This window comes from Apus apus, chromosome 2 (genome assembly GCF_020740795.1).
Source record: "Apus apus isolate bApuApu2 chromosome 2, bApuApu2.pri.cur, whole genome shotgun sequence".
NCBI classification, from domain to species: domain Eukaryota; kingdom Metazoa; phylum Chordata; class Aves; order Apodiformes; family Apodidae; genus Apus; species Apus apus.
This window is the reverse complement of record NC_067283.1, coordinates 113,714,246-113,733,242: the sequence shown is the minus strand read 5'-3', so window position 1 is coordinate 113,733,242 and position 18,997 is coordinate 113,714,246. Positions and strand designations below refer to the sequence as shown.

Here is an 18,997-nt window from a genome sequence, read left to right as displayed (position 1 = left end):
TCTTCACGAATCCCGACTCTGTGGTATTGTGGAAATGAGATTAATTTAGAGGTTTCTCAGAAGCAGATGGTCCCATAGTTCAAACTGTGACACACACCCTCGAGATGAGGAATAATGCTCTCTCCTGAATCTGCAGTCCAGCAAACAACAAACACTGGAAGGAACTGTTGGCCAGAAAAGGCAGGGGTCAGAGCTGCTGGCAATTCACTCAATACTGTGTCAAAAGCAGAGAGCTTTTAGCAGACTTGTTGTTAATGGTATTGACTCTATTAACTACACATATACATTAAACTTGTAATTGCTGATCATCAATTACTTTGATTGACCTGGGAACTAAAGAGCCAGCCACCAGCATCACACACTTCCATGATTTTGGTTTACACAGCTCCTCATGGTGCCAAGTTCTGCATATCAAAACCTCAAATAAACAGTCATCTCAACCTGCTGCTCTTCACCACCACATTTAACAATTTTAAATGCAGGGATTTTGTATAAAAAAAGTCAGAGAAATGAAGAGAACTGGGTTAAGTCCTATCAGGCTGAATTTAAAGAGTTACAAGCACTACTTCATCTCCCAAAGCCATTCTGCAAGGCTCAACCCTCTCTCCATATTAACCCCATTTTCATGACACCAAAAAATCTGCTAGAAAGAGTCTCTTCCACATCTTTCAAGATGACCGCACAGCTCTACTGTTTGAGCTGCTCTCATCCTAATTGTAGCAGCTTTCATTCCTGTGACAAATGGGAAAAAGTAGCCCCTTTTTCATGGTCTATTCTGAGGTCAGTAACAGGTCAGTTTAGCACTACCAGGTTTCTTCATTATTTTTTATCTGTAGAAATTGCAGAAGGAAATCAAAGCCTTCCCACCCCTCTCATTTCTGCATACTTAAAAAACATAGTAAAAAGTCAAAATTAAAGCACCCAACGTGCCAATGTTCATACCTACACACCCATAATAATCACCAGGGAACAGAAGCGGAACAAGCACAAAACAGCTGATGAGAACCTTATTTGTTTATGTCTGCACAGGCAACCCTTCAGTATTTCTGAGTTAACAAATACACAGCATTTTTTTAAAACCCAAACTACAGAGTTTATACACTATGGAATCATGTTTACATTTTATCCATTCTGCATATATTAAAAGCAGAAGGTTTGGATGCTTCCATTAAGAAATGGTGAAAAGTCAAATTAGTATAGAAAACACGCATTATATCAAGAGAACCCAAACACTGGTTATTTGTGCATTATCTTAGTTATGCCAGTAAGTTACCCATTTACATAGTTGGGCACTAGTAGAAATAACAAAAGGTTTTTTATATTTATCACTATTTTAAAATGGTAAAGATTGAAAAACTTCATGGATCTGTTTGAATATGGGAATTCTACTCCAGAGTCAGTATAGGATATTTATTTTACAGAACGGAATTTACTGTACATTCATTTACAACTGCTTATCAATCGAGCTGAAGGTACAGATCCATTTCAGAAAAAAACAAACAAAACCCAAATACAAAATGTTAGAAACTGCATTAACACTAAGCTACTGTAGAAAGCTGGTAACTTAATCATTGAATGGAGTACTCATTCCTTTGGAAGCTGAAATCAGGTAGTGAAATGTGTTACTTTGTATTTGTTTTGAAGCAGCATAAGCAATTTTGGTACTTCCAGCATTACAGGCAATATGTCTAGCAGATCATTTTAGCCCTCCCCACCTAGGAAATCTTCCTAGGCTTCACAGAAGTTCTGAACACAATCTTTGGAAAAATTTACGAGAAATGAATTTTCATCCCACTGCTTCACTTCTATCTAGAATTTTACTTGTATAAAAGAAACAAACAGTAGTTTAAAGTCAGCTCTTTTTTTTTTTTGTTCCAGTAACACAGACTTTCTGAATGCCAGTTTACTCCTCCTTCTCTAGCAGTTGAGATAAGCCACAGAAGGGGCAATCTGGCTGAGTTTTCAATAACTAAAGGCCATAAAAAAAAAACAAGTAGTAGACAAACATCTGCCTCTGTCAGAGGATGATTATTACCAGGTGGCCTGCTATGTGAGCCTTCTCCATCAAAAGACAGTGTAAGAGCAGTGTAATAAATATGTTTAGGCCTTAAATTAGTCCTGAAAAGAACTGAGCAGGAAATACATTTTCAAAAACTCACCATGTAAGTAACCATATAAAACAAATACTTGCCTAAATTACACAGGTTTTTATTATGGTTGACCAACTGTCATAGCACGAACTAAATTTTTCCCTTAGGTATCCCTTATACAGTAACAAGTATTTAGGAGGAGTATGGATTATGCGTTTATTTCATAATCACAGAGGGATTCATTCCCTACTGTGTCTTGCTGGGTGCCAAGTATTCTAATCTTGCCTCCAGAAAGAGGAGCACAATCAAGGCAGTCAATAGGTGCACAACTTGCAACATTTTCCATACTATATTATAAATGAGAAAGGCACATTACTTGTAACGTGGGTATTTCCATAGGCTTGCTCATTGTATCTTAAGGCTTACGAAGCATGAATCATGCCATCTGTGGGGTTTTTTTCTTTGCTTCATAGTAAAATTATCCCTCCCTCGAACAACCAAGACAAAAGTTTGACGATGCTTCAGAGCACAAAGCTGGTTTAAATCCCAGTTGGTGACCACCACCAGGACATGACTTTTCAAATGCAATCTGAAAAACCATTACATTTAGAATTCTTGCACTTTGCCCCTCATACAACCAGACTGAAATGGTGCTCTGCTTTGCAAGATGTACAAATACAGTTTTGAGAAAAAACCCCACATTTGCTAACAACAGCAAATTCAAATCTGGCAAAAGGAAAGATAACACAAGTCAAATTCTCTTCAGGGGAAAACTTAACTTCTGGCATCTAAGTAGGATACCAAAGAGAAACCACAAGAACATGAGAAAACAAATCACTTAGTAAACACTGATCAAACATGGATATACACAAAACAACATAACGTTTCTGGAGGTCAGTAAACAGCGAGCTTCAAAATCTTCAGGTAAAAGCAGTTTCGTGGAAGCTCTCGACTTCATGCAGTAGTCAAAGACATTTTAAAATTTCATAATTAATTACATGTCTTCCAGTGTGAGCAAAATGGAAAACCAGCACACTTGGAATCACTGCAGGAGTATTTTTACAGTCATCCTTTATATTACATACCCTGGTGTCCCTCCACCACCTTTTTCTTCTGCAAAATGTATCTGCTTACAGCTAGATATGCATATTTTCACAGATACAAATGGCTAGAGTACAGACAAGGAAGAAGAGCGGTTGTGGGATCAACTTGTACCACATCCAACTAAGCAAACATCCAGCTCTTCTTCATGCTCTGTAAGTCAGTCTCTTAAATTACGTTACCAACCAAATCATAGTCTATGAGTGTTTCTCATTCGCTTGATAGCTTATGCTGAAATTTTCACAAAAATTCGTATCTCAGAACTGCACAGTTCCATTATTTTAATTGATTCAATATAGATTAGCAGTGTTAGTGCAAGAAAAAGATTTAATGGCATCAAAATAATTCAAATTGAATGAAGTAAGAATATGCTGCAATGCACTTCAGCCAAACAATCACAAATGATACGTTATATACAGACACGAGGTAGCTGGCAGCTATAAATCCACCAATTCCATAAGTGTCCAATTCATCTAAAAAGCAGAAACTGACAAACACTAAGTAAACCTTTACATTAAAAAAAAAAAAAAAACCTAGTTTATTGCTTTTAAAGGTTCATTCTTCACATCAGAAATAGGCAAAGGCATATCAAAGAAAGTTACCTGGCTGTTGATGGCTTTTGATTATATTATCTTTTTCAAAAGAACCACTAAATAAAAGTTGGAATGCAAAGAGCTGACTGGCTCTCAATGTTACATGTTCCCACCAAGATGAACAAAGAATTGTTTTTTCAAGGTGGGGGGAGGGGGTATAATCAACTACTTTCTTATGAGAAATCAGTAACAGAACTAAAACCAGTGTTCCCAGTAGACATAATACATTGAAAAAACAGACCAACAACTGGGAGAGGCAGAAAGCACTCCAGCTTTGAAGACAGTGGTGTCATGGCAAATACATGCAAATGGAAATATGATCAGCTGTATTACAGGTGCAGTTTTTATTAAAGCTTCTTGAATTTTCTTTTTTGTGTGTTGCAGAAGAGCAAAAGTGTAACAGACAAGGGGAAAAAAAAAAAAGGCAAGAAACATAAAAAGAGGAAATGCTGCAAGAAAGCAAGAATCAAGACAGCAGCTGCAAAGGCAAAACAAAGGACTTCAGAAGTAGGACGGATTTCAGCAGTATTGTCCAAAAACTGCTCAGAGGTCAACTAAGCAAAGTGAAAGTAACACTCATTTCTCAAAAGAATCTGGAGGGGAGGTGAAGGAGAGAAGGGTAAGCAAGGCGTTTGTTTTTATTTTGGAGTTAGTTTGGGGGGTTGCTTCATTTAAAAAAAAAAAAATATATATATATATATATACACACACACAGTGCAAACTTGCCTGAAGAAGTGGTACTGCAGATGACAGAACTTACTCCTCACAACAAATAAAATACCTTAACCTCTCAAGTAAACTAAGCATATAAAAATGGTTAGAATAAAAGGTGCATGTAAAACCAGCAGCAATATTATGTTTGGCTTTCCACTACTTCTGCAAGTTACTGTACCTATATTACATCACTATTATAGAAATGGCACAGCCTCAGACACTTTCCACATTTTATTTACATTTTAAGACTAACTTTAATCTCAATCACATATCCATACATTTCCTTTGTTTCACTAGAACTTAAATGCATGGTTTATTAGAACAAAGACTGTAAACAAATATTTGCCATGTCCAATACATGTAACACACAGGAGCTGCTTAACAGAAATTAATCCCCCCATTTTATAAATACAGGTATCAAAACAATCCTGAACATACTTTGTGACACTACTAGTAGTCGGCACCCACACCCTTGCAAAATTAAACAAGATGAGCAACGGTATTCACTGTACCTGCTACTTTAAAACAAATTTAACTGCAGCTCTTTTACTAAGCAAGATGGATAAAGCATGCCATTGATATTTTGCCTTCTCAAGAGATTATTTTCAGAAACATATATTATTCCACAGCAATCTGACACTTCCTGTCATGCTTTCATCTTGTAAGACCTGAATTCCAATTTTAGGCTATTTCAGGCTTATGCTTAAATGACAGTGCCTCGATAAGAGAAAAAAAAAATTGTGCTGCCTTTTCTCCCATAGTGCCTGAAAACATATTGGGCATACATCTAATATATATATTCTTACAAATGTCCAGGTCATGTATACCAGCTGAAATTCTTTAATGTGTGGGTGTTTGCATTGTGAGATTTAATCAAGACATTAACATGAGTAGAAGGTTGTTGTTTTAAGACAGAAGTTTGAGAATCAGCTAAAATTAATTGTTGTAAGTTTGTCCCTCTGGAGGTTGTGGAAGCTTCATATTTTCTTTGGACATCATTAGACGTCTTAGCTCTTGAAGTACAACTTTAATGCTATAAGAATTTTGCCATTTTGCTAACACTGGTATGCTCCGTGCATCCACCTGGAAAAAGAAGAGGAAGTTGTAAGTTATGATGTAATACAAAATCTCTACATATTGGCATAATTGTTCTAAGACAGAGCCTGAGCATTCCCTGACACTTTCTCTGGGGCGTGAAGTCCCTGTGTGCATGAAGTAATTTAAGAAAAACAATCATATACTTACACACAGATACAGATTCTGCAATAAAATCCATGCAGGTGGACCCTTCCATCTGTGCTGATACTAGTATTAGTGAGAAGAAAAATTTCAGATTACCCCCCAAAAAAGTAATCACCTTCATTATGTCAATATATACACATGGGATTTCCTCAGTTCTTTAAAAAATTGCCACACAAGAGTCTACAGAATACCCTTCCCTTGTTTTTTCTCTTGCCACAGGTATCACTAGTGATTTATTTCACATCGCTATTACATGATGCTTCTGATACATCAAGAGTCACTACGTATACTAAAAAATGGCTTAAATATTGAAGTAACCAATCCATAATGTTTGGACATTTCTTAGGTCTTTGCAATCCTTCTTACAGTAAGCCACCTTATGGAGCTGTGAAGATTACTGTACATCACTTACCAATTTGAATATGAACTGAAAGGAAAGGACATGGGACTTCTCCTATGCGTTTATAAAACCTGTGGGACAATTTACACAATTATATTATAACAGGGAGGTTTCCATGGGAAAGTCAGCACTTGAAAGTCAGCTTGGGAATTGTTTTGGCAGCAGGGAAGTCCTGGCCACCCAGCCCCCAGTGAGGAGGAACTTAAGATGACAGGGGGGCGTAGAGCTATGCAACTGCAAAGCAGGCCCATCCACAGGAATAGGGCTATTGCACACTACTGAATTCCACTGGCAGAGCACCATAGGTAGCTCACATAGATATACAAGTGCTGGAAACCACTGCTTTACAATTTAGGCAGCATAAAACATCAAGAAGTTTCTTATCGCATCTTAATTAGGGCAAACTGAAAGAAAAAACAACACTGGAATCAGAATTAAGAATGTTAACACTGACATTTTATTTCTAGATCGTTTGATGTGAGGCTGCCTATTCTCAGATGAGACTAAACCTTTTTGGAGGAGGAAACAGAAGCCAAGGTTTAACAACATGCTGGTCTGGGCAGCAACGTTAGCACAAGAAACTTCTACTCCCTCTCACTAAGCACTTGTTCCTTTAATGGTGCTACATCCTAACAGCTCAGGTGAACCATGAGATGAATGTGAAGCTACCTTCTGACCTGAACCAACAGAACCCATCTGGTTTAAAAAAGCATTTCAGAAAGAAGTGACCAATTCACAGGTCAGCACTATAAGCACTACACTTCACATCAACAACGTTCTGCTCAGAATCAGGAACCTCTTAAGTCAGCAGAGCTGCCAGAGACAGTGTATCATCAAACCACATTATAGCAGGCAGTCAGATTACTTAATAATTACTGCAAACATTATGAATCAGGAAGAAAAAAGCACACCAAAAGGAAAGCTCTATTGTGCAGCAAGATCATGTCAATTTAGAATACACATGAGTTATGGACTAGTACAGGAAGGTTTGCATGTAACACTCATCAGACCACCATTGCAGTTCCTGGACTGCTATTACTTCTTATTTAAAGGGGTATTTAGTTTAACATGGTAAATAGAAGAGGCAATATCAGAGCAGGATAATCTTTGAAACTGGAAAACAGGTTCTCTTTTCTTAAAAGGCAGACTATAAGATAAAACACCAATGAGTAAAAGGGAAATTCTGGTAAGGCATCACTGTCTTATCAAGTAGCAGCTTAACTAAAGCATCATTTAGTCTTAATCTCTGTTCTGAGGTACAAACTCTAACAGATCTCTTCCTCTCCAATCCTTCTAGCTAAGATTAAAAGAAGAACACTGCAGAGCTTATATCCAATAAACTGGACCCAGCAAACTAGGAACAACACAAATTAATTTTAAAAGCTAGAACAGTAAATATCACACTACTCAAAACTGCTCTCCATACAGAAAATGTCATGCATAAGACTACACTTCTTTATGGGCTCCAATAGAAAGAAGAAAAACTTCATGGTGGTTAAGTATCACAGTAATAGAAGAAACAAGGACTTGGATCTTATGTTCAACTAGCATATAGCTGCAGATATTTAAGAGCTTATCTCCCACCTTGCACATGCACACAGTCACTAACTTTTGTTAATACTCTGCAGCCTAATCTGACCTCCTCTTCAATTTAGCAGAATTAATCACAATGTCAGGGTACTCTCTGAGTACTCTGGTCTATGTCAGTCCTTTGGCAGACCAGTAGTTTTAAAAATGTCCATGTTAGCATGAATCACAATGCTTTATACTGAAGTAGATGATGATAGATCACATTATGTGTCACCGAGCTGCCAAAAAGAAAAAAAAAGGGGTAAAGATACTACAGTAAACAACTATTAAGAGCCAGGTAATGGGTGCGAGATTCCCAAACTGGGAAGACATGCAGCTGAGGGTTGACACCCATGTCACAACAAACTGTTTTAGAAGACCGCTGGTGAACTGACATGGGTAAGAAGGAAAAGGTTGGTTTAGATTTTAGTAGGTCTGAGAAAGAAAACTAATATAATTATCTGTTTATATAAAAACTGGGTTTAAAAAAAAAAAAAATGGCTGGAAAGGCAGTTGCTCTGGGACTCCCCAAATGAATGTCTTCAGCCTGGCAATTTCACTTCCATACTGACTTTTCCTCAGATCCTCACCTGTGTCTTTGCAAGCTCTCTCAAGTCTGGGGATCTACCTCAAGTACAGCACACAGCAGTCAGTCACCAGCCCTGTTCAAACAATGCAATGCTACATACACTGGCTGTACTGGAATGTGAGACCTGACTATTTCCAAGTAAAGTCCTCCAGCTTTTCTTTCTTAGCTGGGAATTTATAGCAACAAATTGACAGCCCCTACACTCTAACAATGTAACAAATGTTTTCTCTGTAAAGACTGCTGAATGTGACATTTTCCTTGCTGTTTATCTAAAGTCTCTATTCTGCATATCACCAACTCTTATGACATCTTGCAGCAGGAATGATTTTGGCTTGGGTTCTGTTCTCTGTGTTGCAGAATTTATTTCCAAGTTAGTGCACAATAAATTCACTTTATTAAGAACAATGATAAGATATTTGGAAAAATTACACAAGCTATGTCCAAATCACACAGAAGCATTAGGTAATATTCAAGTACACATCCCAGGACACAGAGGGAAAAGTGTCAAGGTCACATAAAAGCCAACAGAGCTGAAAACAGTAACCTGAAGGCTATTCTATTCTGGGGGCACACCTCTGTAAATCTTGAAACAACATCATCAGAAGCAATATGCATAGTGCATAATTTTTTCTACACAATTTACATGAAAGCAAATAATTTTATACAATGTTGCAAAGTATTCAGTGTTTACAATGTTTCCAACATCTTAAGAAGCGGCAAACTGCTTAGTCTACAATAAACATACTCAAAGGAATAGCTGCAGGACAGCATACAGATTTATAGCTGACAGTCCCAAGTCAGTTTAAAGGAAACAAATATTTCCAGCTGTAAATATTAAACAAACAGAAGTGATCACAAAATCTGCAAGACAGACTGCTGAAGAGCACTCTCATGAATGCAAAAATCAGACATCCTCAAAAGACCATGGGAAAATAAATAGCATGTCAGAATGCAACCTGTGTGTTATCAATACAGGATATTCAAGACTCCAAGACACAAGACCTTGCAGTACAAAGAATGATAATTTAACAACAATTTTACAACAGTGATGCAATTAGCACATAAAGGCTTTTTGTCCAACCCTATATAAATACTTGGACTAGCTTTTCTGAACTTTGTACCCTAAATACGTCTCCAAACTCGGTAGCTCCATAGGCAAATTGAAAAAGAAAACACACAAAAAATAACTCGCAGATAAGAAAAAGGAGGCAATTTAAGATGGTGCCTCAGAGCACTTAAGTTTAGTCTTTTGCCATTAAAATACTCCTGAAGTAGCCTCCTCCTTTCCTGCACTATATTTAAGGAACAGCGATCTCTGGGATCCCTGAAGTTATGTGGCTGATATAAAAGTTACTTACAAGCAAAACTTCTCTCAGAACAATCACACAAAAGTCAAAAACCTTGTAACTATCAATGGAGATAAATTCATTACACACGTGCACTTTTAATGCAAAGCATAAAAGGACTTGTAAGTCAAGGTCAAGAACCACTGCCAGGAAGGCAGTTTTAAACCAGCTTCCTTAGATTACCATTAACTCTAGCACATATTCACCTCCAGCTCCCCCCTCCACACTCCAACTCAACAGAAATTATCACCCTCTAAACTCACACCGGGGTCTCCGTTTTTCCTCAGGTGTTAACTGGCACACACCTCCTGCAAAGTGTTCCTTAACAATGTTACGAATATTTTGAGAAGTATGATAATACTGATATGACATACAACATCAATTGCTGTTCATCTCGTGTCTTTTCCGCAAGTCACCAACTTTTTCAACTTTAAGCAATGAGATCAAAAGCTGGCCACGTATCAAAAAACGGAGTGTAGGAGCACGGACAGTAGAGCTTGTCTGAAAATGAAACACTGTCATTCACTCAAAGAATGCAGCAAACTACTTATGATCTCTTGTATGAAAGACAATCAGAAAGTGACAGAACAGCTTGGAAGAAACACAAAGGAACTAAAATAGGAAGCAGCAATGTGAGCTGTTCTGGGGATGCTGAAGGTGCCCCTGGTTTATCTGACACATTTGGCACAACTGTAGTGTGTGCATTAAAAATAATATCTAGTCCTATTAAAAACAATTTTAAAAAAAAGTTATTCACAGGCCTAGCAAATCCTTCATGAGATAAACTAGTTTACAGAACTGTTGGGGAAAAACTGAATTAAGGTTTTGTATAAGTTATAAACTTATTAAAATCAAGCTTTCCTGTAGCAACGACTGGATTTTAACAGTGCTTTTAAAACCACCAGAAGGACTTCCTGTCACAGTTTTCACCCCATTCCTCAGCAAGCTGAGGAAGTGTAGACTTCTCCAAATAAAAGCTCAAGCCAACTGACTTGGTTAAACACAAGCATTCAAGCTCTGCACATCTAAGATTCTGCTTCTGGAAACCAACACCTATATTGTCAGACATGCACAGAGGAAGCAGCAAGGGCATGCTTCTTTACTGATTCAGAATAATGTATGTTACCAGGGACAGAGGTTAAAATACTATAAATATATCAAAAGCTCTGCTGCATCACAACCTCTTAACATACACACACTTGGGCCACAAACCACCACTGCGATTAAGGGCAACAGCTGGTTTATAGATAGCAATTTTAATAAGATCATAGGTAAAGTTGTTTGCTATACAAGAAGTACTTTCAAATTAGTTTTCACTTATTTCTGAAGTGTTAGTGCACTGGCTTTGGATGAACAACCAGTACACTATCCTAGCATGTAATCAGCTCAAGTGAACCCCTAAGAATCCTCTCCTCTACAGACATCAAGATACTTAAGCTTTACATTTCAGTACTGTTAATTACACAAATGCAAGTCCATCTTTCTTTTACATTTTGCAAATTGTTTAAAATCTAAAAATGCTCTCTGACTCATCTCTAAGTATTACCTTAACCAATTACTTTGCATTCACTAGACAAACATACCCACAGACAATTGTGATGTATTACTCTATTTTCTGATCTACTCACATACCACTGTAAATGCAAAAGCGCTCCCAAGTCTTTCCACTAAGCAATGAGGTACCTCAGTTATTCACAGGACTAAAGTCCCTAGCGAATAAAGGAGTAATAAACTTGCTTGAGCTGCTGTCACAGCTCACATACGTGAACGCATCTCACTGCCACTGTTGGATCAGTGAAAGTAACTTACTGCAAATTGATCTCTAAAATGAAAGTGATTACTGTCTATATCAAATGACCTTAAGACTGAAGCTCAGAATCACCTTGGATTTGAACAAACCCATTATAAACAAAATAAGTGGTTAAATACATCGGTTGGTTATAGGAGAGCTACTACTCCAGAGTGAGACTCATTAGGAATAACCTCCATTTCTAATTAATGGAAGCATCAGATAAAGTCTGCAGTACTCCTGTTACAATGTGAACCTAATTCCCTTTTATAAGAGTATTACAAGGGAAATACCTACACATGGCTCAGACACCTTTCTTTTTCTTTTCAAAACTAAAATCTTCATCTTCACTTAAAAGAAAAAACTGTTTCAATACTATAAATAATGCTCATCTCATGGATAAGCCACTAAGAACCACTAACATATTGCAAGTACTTAAAAGATTTGAAGTAGTAGGCAACCAAAATTTTATTTAAACCAAATACTTATATTGTAAAATTTAAATATGAAACCTATATCCAACATGCATATTCCTCACCTTTTTTTTTTTTCATGTAAGTAATTTATAGTACAGATTAACAACATGGTTGATCTTACCATTTCAACTTACCATTCCATTGGAATTATTTATTCCATTCATATTAATTTTAGTTACAAATCTAACTGTAGGAGGTGCTTCTGGATATTTAGGTCCACACTCTACTTTCAGACTGTATATTCTGTTTTCATAGTTTGTCTAGAAAGGAAAAAGACAGACTAATGCATCTTAATGAAAACTGAATATTAATTTAAAAACAACAACAACGCAAAGGCAAGAGGAGTAAAGAGGAAGAAATATGAAATAATTTTTAATCTGTTAATATTATGTACCAGTAGGTGGTCTTGAATTACTGACTGATATTCCACGTTTTAGTTATATCAATTCCTTGAATAATACATATAAGTTGCTCTACTTACTGACTGTACCATACAAAAGTTTTAACAGAATACAGTTTTATAAAATCACATTTGCTCTTATCCCTCCTACCCATCTGCATTCTCAAAACAACTTTGGTACAGTACAAGGCTGAGAGAAAATAAATAATCTTTAGGGAAATTATCGTTTTCCCCTGTAAAAAAAAAAAATCTAACATTGAAAAAAAATGTGAAATGGGGAAAGACAAAGATGCCAATAACCCGACAGTTAAGACATAACCAAGAAGGTGATGAAAACAGTATTTGCAAAAAACATATTCTAGAAGTAATTAACACTCCAGGAACATGCAAGGCTTCCATAGCTGCAGATTGCTTGGCTTACTGGAGGATTTATAAACTTTGGACAGTGAAGTGACAGCCAGTTTACAGAAGACATCACTCCAAAGTGACCATGGAACAGGTCATTCCAAGTGCAAATGTATTCTGAGAATGTCCAGTTAGAAGAAAATATGGTTTTATCTTTTTTAAAAATCTTGTCAAGTCAGCCATGCATAACAAAAAGTGTCAGTGCCTCTGCTGGTCACTGATGCACATGCTTCTGTGCTCTAAAAGGAAGATAAGTCCAGTTTCTACACCTGTCTTGCCATTGGCACAACAAACACATCTAACATGAACCCAGAGCAGTAACATGCCTCTCAACTTCCCACAGGCACCATCTTTAAGCTGTTCTGGATCAGCCAGCTGTCACTCTCTCCAAGAAGAAGTATCAGCCATGCAGTCAAGTTATCAAATGACAGCCCCCTCTGGTCAACTAAAAGGCAGAGTGGAAACTGAACTACTGAAGCACCCTGTGTCCTGTAATTTCAAGAAGCCACAGAGACTCAGCAGCAAGTGGGTCAGAAAAAGCCAAGATGAAGCAGGACTCCCTATGTCAGAAAAAAGGTTTTCTCTTATTCTTTCCCATTAAAGCCAAAGGACCTATAATCTCATCCTGTTACAGGTAACAGAGCTGCTACCACAGCAAGCAAACACAGTAACAAATAAAACAATTTACTTCCCCAGAGAGGGATGATGTCAGTTACAGTGGAAATAGGCCAAAATGTAGATACACTGCTCACAACTCTGAAAAATCATAAGAATGGCACTCATTCTCATTCTCTCATTCCTATCCAGGTGGCTTCTCAATTTTCCTTGGTTTTTCAAGTCACTGTTTTACTGCAAGCCAAGCATCCCTAGGTAGCTCCCCAAAATGCAAAAAAAACCATTTTTTCGGGGTCAGAAAAATGTCTCCAAAACAAATCTTGCCCCACCCCATCCACATTGGTTCATCCTTCAAATGAACCAAGAAAAAAAAAAAAAAAGATGAGAAGGGTCATGCAGGTCTAAAATATTACCTGCATGCACTCTTCATAAAAGAAAATAAAATTACAGCAATATAAATTGACCAGAATAAAAAGTGCATTCCAGGTTAGTTTGTTATTTGATTAATTTATTTTAAACATATGGGCTCCTACATAATAATCACTTCCTTCAAAGGGGTCTACCTCAGGTTGAACCAGAAACCACTCAGCCAGTTCTGGAGAGTGCTTGGAGAGTCAGAAAGACACTATTTTATAGTAAGCCCCAATTTTCAAGTTCTTTTCAAAACCCACACACCCACAAACTTTCTTCAATAAGTATTCAAAGACTCTGATCCCACAGAAGCTAGTAACATCATTACGTTTGTATTTTAAACTGGTTCTCTTACAAATGCATCCAAATCTTAGGAGCTCAGTACAATTAAGCATAGTCAGAACAGTCTGCTACAAGTTATAATTATTCTGACTTCCAAAAGGAGCTTGAAGTACAGTCAATCTAACTCTGGAAGACATTATCTTCATTGAGGCCAATTTCTTATCTCAGTTCTTGTCTTGGATAAATCTTCTAATAAGCTCTACGGTACTGAAGGACACACAAGATAGTAATCTCATATTAGCAGCAAAAGACATATGCTAACTTAGAGCTACATGAAGTATACTCATTTAAAGTTCTTTTCTATCACACCATAACTCAGGAGAACGTGTGCACACAAGTTACACACCAAGTAACGATGTGTCCACTCACACATGATGAGGCTGATACTCAGACACTAGAAGCAATTACTTCTCTGGCAGGTTTTATCAATCTAGATTACATTCTACAGAACTTGAAAGGCCAGAAGGATTTGAACTTTGTTTATGTATCTTATTAGCTCCACTTCAGTCACTGGAAAGTCATGGAGCAAATCCTCCTGGGTAAAGTCCCAAGTCAATTGAAGCACATGATTGGGAAAAGCCAACATGGATTTACCAGGGGCAAATCGTGCAGCAGCAAAGAAAGCCAACAGGATGCTGGACTGCATCAACAAGGGCATCACCAGCAGAGATAAAGGAGTCCTCATCTCGCTCTGCTCAGCGCCTGTCAGACCACACCTGGAGTATTCCATTCAGTTTTGGTCCTTGCTCTACAAAATGGGTGCAGACAGGCTGGAGAGAGTCCAGAGAAGGGTCACAAGGATGAGCAGAGGACTGGGGGACCTGCCATATGAGGAGAGGCTGAAAACACTGGGTTTGTTCAGCCTTGAGAAGGCTTCAGGGAGACCTTATTACAATGTTTCAGTACTTAAAGGGTGGTTACCAAAAAGATGGAGACTCCTTATTTACAAGGAGTCACATGGGAAAGACAAGGGGTAAAGGGCACAAGTTGCTCCTGGGGAGATTCCAACTGGACACAAGAAGTAAATTTTTCACCATGAGGACAGTCAAACATTGGAATAGTCTCCCAAAGGAAGTGGTAGATTCCCCACATTGGACAGTTTCAAGTCTGAGCCACCTCACATAATTATAGTATTACCCTGAAAGGTTGGACCAGATGATCCTTGAGGTCCCTTCCAACCTGGCATTCTATGATTCTATGGTAAGTAATGAAAACCTATTCAGTCTTTAGGCATGAGTCAACTGAATTGCATAACTGCTGTACTGAAAGACTTTGATAAAAGCTGTGAAAGTTGCAAGTTGCTACTGAATTGAAATTACTAGGCACATATGATAAACCATGTAAAGACAGTTATCCTGTTTACTGTACTATCATAGTACACTTATGTGCAGCAATGATGGAAATACGGACTGTATTCCTAACTCAGTAATAAGTCTCAAATCACAACTGGCTTAGACAGACAGCTGCAGAAACACGTACAAGGGGAGGCTAGACTGAAAACACTAACATGCCAGGCAGTGATGAATTCTAACATGAATATATAGCGTTTCTGCAGCTTCATACATTCAATTTTAACTAATACTTTTACACTGTAGAAAAGTAATTTTTTGGCATTTTGTATTGGCTACAAACTTAAGAAAAATGTTTTAATTCATCACACTTACCCTCGGTGGCCCAATAATCATTCCTGTCCATCTGGTGAGTGTCATATCTTCATCATCTTCTAGACCCCAGCTTACTGTACCATCACCTACTCCTTTCTGCCCTTCTTCAAGTTCTTCCAACAAGCGAAAATTACGAGGTACTTTAACTAGAGAAAAGGGAAGAATACAATTAATGCTGCTCATATTAAGGGAAAACAAAAAAAAATAATTGTTTTGATGTTATGCGCTAGCAACTGCTGAATATACTTTCAAAGATAACCATGTATTTCATGTATTAATTTACTTGGCACTCAAATTGCCTTGAAGCAACTAACCACTTCATTGGAAGCTAGTTACTACCAAGTTATAGCAATGTAAACTATAAAAGAGAAAATACAAGAGCTATCTTTAGTTTGAGATGGTTTAATTTGGGTTCTTTTTCTCAAGAACAGTCCTGTTCGGACCCACTACATTTCAAAATCAATTCACTGTTAACTTTACTCAACAAGAATCCACATAAAATTGATTGGCAAATTCCCTCAAACAACAAGTCAAGAGCGCAACATTTAACACAAATCACCTTAATAAAATTTAAACTGTAAGAGAAAGATGGAAACATTTTCATTTGTTTGCATTTTATTTTAAAAAACGCTATAATATCTGAAAACAAATGTAAAAAAACAAGTATTTTTTAATCTAGTGGCTATTCATCCCACTTAACTGAGTAAATAAAATAAGAAGTGCAGAAACACTGATTAAGTTTCTGAAGAGATATAATGACATATTCATAACAGATTATGAAGATGTACTGTCTCTAAAGAAAGTCAAGTAATATTCACGTACTGAATGATAATTACTGGATTTTTATTATTACACATGAAAACAGATATTGATACGTGTTAAACGAGTAGATGTTTAATTGCTATACATAACAGAAGCTAAGATGGTATTTCAGCACTGATGTAGGGAATAAAGCTAATGAACACTTCTGCATGCATAGTATGATTTTATTGTCAAACAAAATATGCACAGTGATACAGTAACAATATTACAATACAATAAAACTTCAATTTTCTTAGAGCTGCTTATAACTATGTATGTAATTTTTTTTATAGCTACTTACAGCTATATTGTTTTCCATAGTTTTTACTAGAGATCCTTTCTTGTACTAGAAGAATCCAGGTATGCTATGAAATTAACACTCTAAGATTGGGTACTTAGAAATTTGTTACCAAGGAATACATACTACATGTTTGAAAAAGACTGGGGTTAAAGAGAACTGTTTTTCTTGTAAGACATTTATTCACTAGGATTTCAGGTTTTACATTACCCTAGTTTCTATTCCAAGTGGTCTCTATTCAAAAAGTGACAAAAACTGGTATACAGTATGATTATTTCATCAATATATATGCATACGGACTAGTATAGACAAACATACTCTTCTGCAACCACTCAAATAAGGCATCGTGCATACCTAAACTGTGTGTAAAACAATTTATTTATTAAACAAAGAATACAGAGAGGCTTCTAAAAACTGCAGAAATTGTCTTCAAGTTCTCCAGATTCCCAGGAAAAAGCACTAAGAGTATAGTATCAGGACAGTGCAAGGAAATTAATTACCTCGTGTATGACCTCACTTTACTTCTTGCTTTGGTTACACCACTCATCTGAGCTCATAAGGAGCTACTTCAGCTTGCTAACTGAGCAGAAAATTATAAACTTTGGTTAGTCTCCTGATAGCTTAACAAACCAGCATAGCTCAGAGAGATCTGACAAGTACCAGCATCAAACTGCAGCCATGACAGCAAAAAACTCAGATAACCTGACATAAAAATATGTTTTAATGGAGTTGAACTACTCCAGAAGCTTATGTTTTTCATAGATAAGAGTTCACATACAATTACCTGAAAGCACTAGCACAGTATGCCAAGGAACAGATAATTTATCAATATTTTAGCATAAATGCTTTTAAAAAACTTCACTGAAATTCATTTGCCCATTCTTCTGGTCCCATCCCAACTTGTTATTGACATTAGATCTGCACCATTACACATCTAATTCAGACAAGGCATCAGAACTGACATTCATGCTTCTATCACATTGTAGAGCACAAGGTTTTTACTTTTGCTCCAGATTCATACATGCTCTAGAATGGAGTCTGACAGTTGAAGTTTAATGCTAACATTAAAATATATATATATTAAAAATATAAAGAACCACGATAAACTTCCACTAAACTTCTTGGTTTGATTCACATGACTGAATAGCTGTTGATTGGTTCATGGAACCTCAAACCAAAAGATAAAAAAACCCACAAGTAACTCCCATCCCCAAATCCCAGATACTTTAGCATGCAATCATTATCTTTGACTTCTTCAGTGGCTTAAAACACCCACTTCTCAGAATTCTTGCTCTTACTGCAGAACTTTGGATTTACAGTTTACCTCTTCTGAAAGCACATAAAATATGGCAGCAAACAGGCTTTCAGTTTATTTCTGATCTCTTGCTATCACCTTTCAGTGCAGCTGAGATGATCGAGCCTGCACACTGCCATGGGGAGGACATTCTATGCCTTCTCCCAAAACTCTGTTGCTCTTGCACTAACCAGACTCCTCTCAGCCAAACTGGCACACTAATTCAGCAAAAAGCTGTTTTTCCTTTGGGCAAAAATCAAATCCAACCAGTAAATCAAATTAATTGACTCAGGAAGAAAGATCAACAAATAAATGCCAGAGCTGACTGCTGTGTATTCCAGCGCCTCCCTTTGCAAAACCATGGCTGTGGGGATGAGGGAACTTTTTGTGGCAAGAAGACATTGGACTGGCTCAGTTCTATCATAAAAATTGTTCTAAACACACAAAACTGCAGGAGATGACAATTACTAGAAAATAACTCCCTATGACTGGCTGTCCTGTGTTCATCGTATTTTTTCCACTAAGTTGTCTGTGCTCACTGGTTCCCTAAACTGCCCAAGGGGAACAGTGAAGGACTTGGGAAATCTTCAGAACCTCTCCAGTAAATTATTTAGATCTGCTCTGAAAAGAGACAAAACCATGTGAACAGCAAGGCTCCTCACACTAACATTCCTATCAGTTCAAGCACTAGGTAGCAAAACAGTGCTCTGAAGTTAAAAAGAGTTAAAACACCAACCAAAACCCAAACAAAGAACTCAAAAAAGCTTTCAGAAAAAGAATGTTAGTTCTCAACTAAAACTGGACTGAAGACAGATTCAAACACATTCCATTACAGAAAATTACAGTGCTACAGCATTT

At 37.1% G+C, this 18,997-nt stretch overlaps 1 protein-coding gene across 4 annotated transcripts in view; it reads right to left on the bottom strand.

The window, feature by feature from the left end:
• Positions 1–4,714: 4,714 nt before the first annotated feature.
• The window catches only part of UBE2V2 (ubiquitin conjugating enzyme E2 V2), a 28,483-nt gene continuing 14,200 nt past the window's right edge, over positions 4,715–18,997 (bottom strand). For 3 of the 4 annotated variants that reach the window (XM_051610379.1, XM_051610381.1, XM_051610380.1), the window contains 3 exons: positions 15,747–15,892; positions 12,044–12,169; positions 4,715–5,581 (listed from right to left, as the gene is read on the bottom strand). In XM_051610379.1, the coding sequence (XP_051466339.1) occupies positions 5,435–5,581; positions 12,044–12,169; positions 15,747–15,892 (419 nt within the window). In that variant the 3' untranslated portion in view covers positions 4,715–5,434. The remainder of the gene's footprint in view (positions 5,582–12,043; positions 12,170–15,746; positions 15,893–18,997) is intronic. The other variant, XM_051610382.1, reaches the window with a different exon arrangement.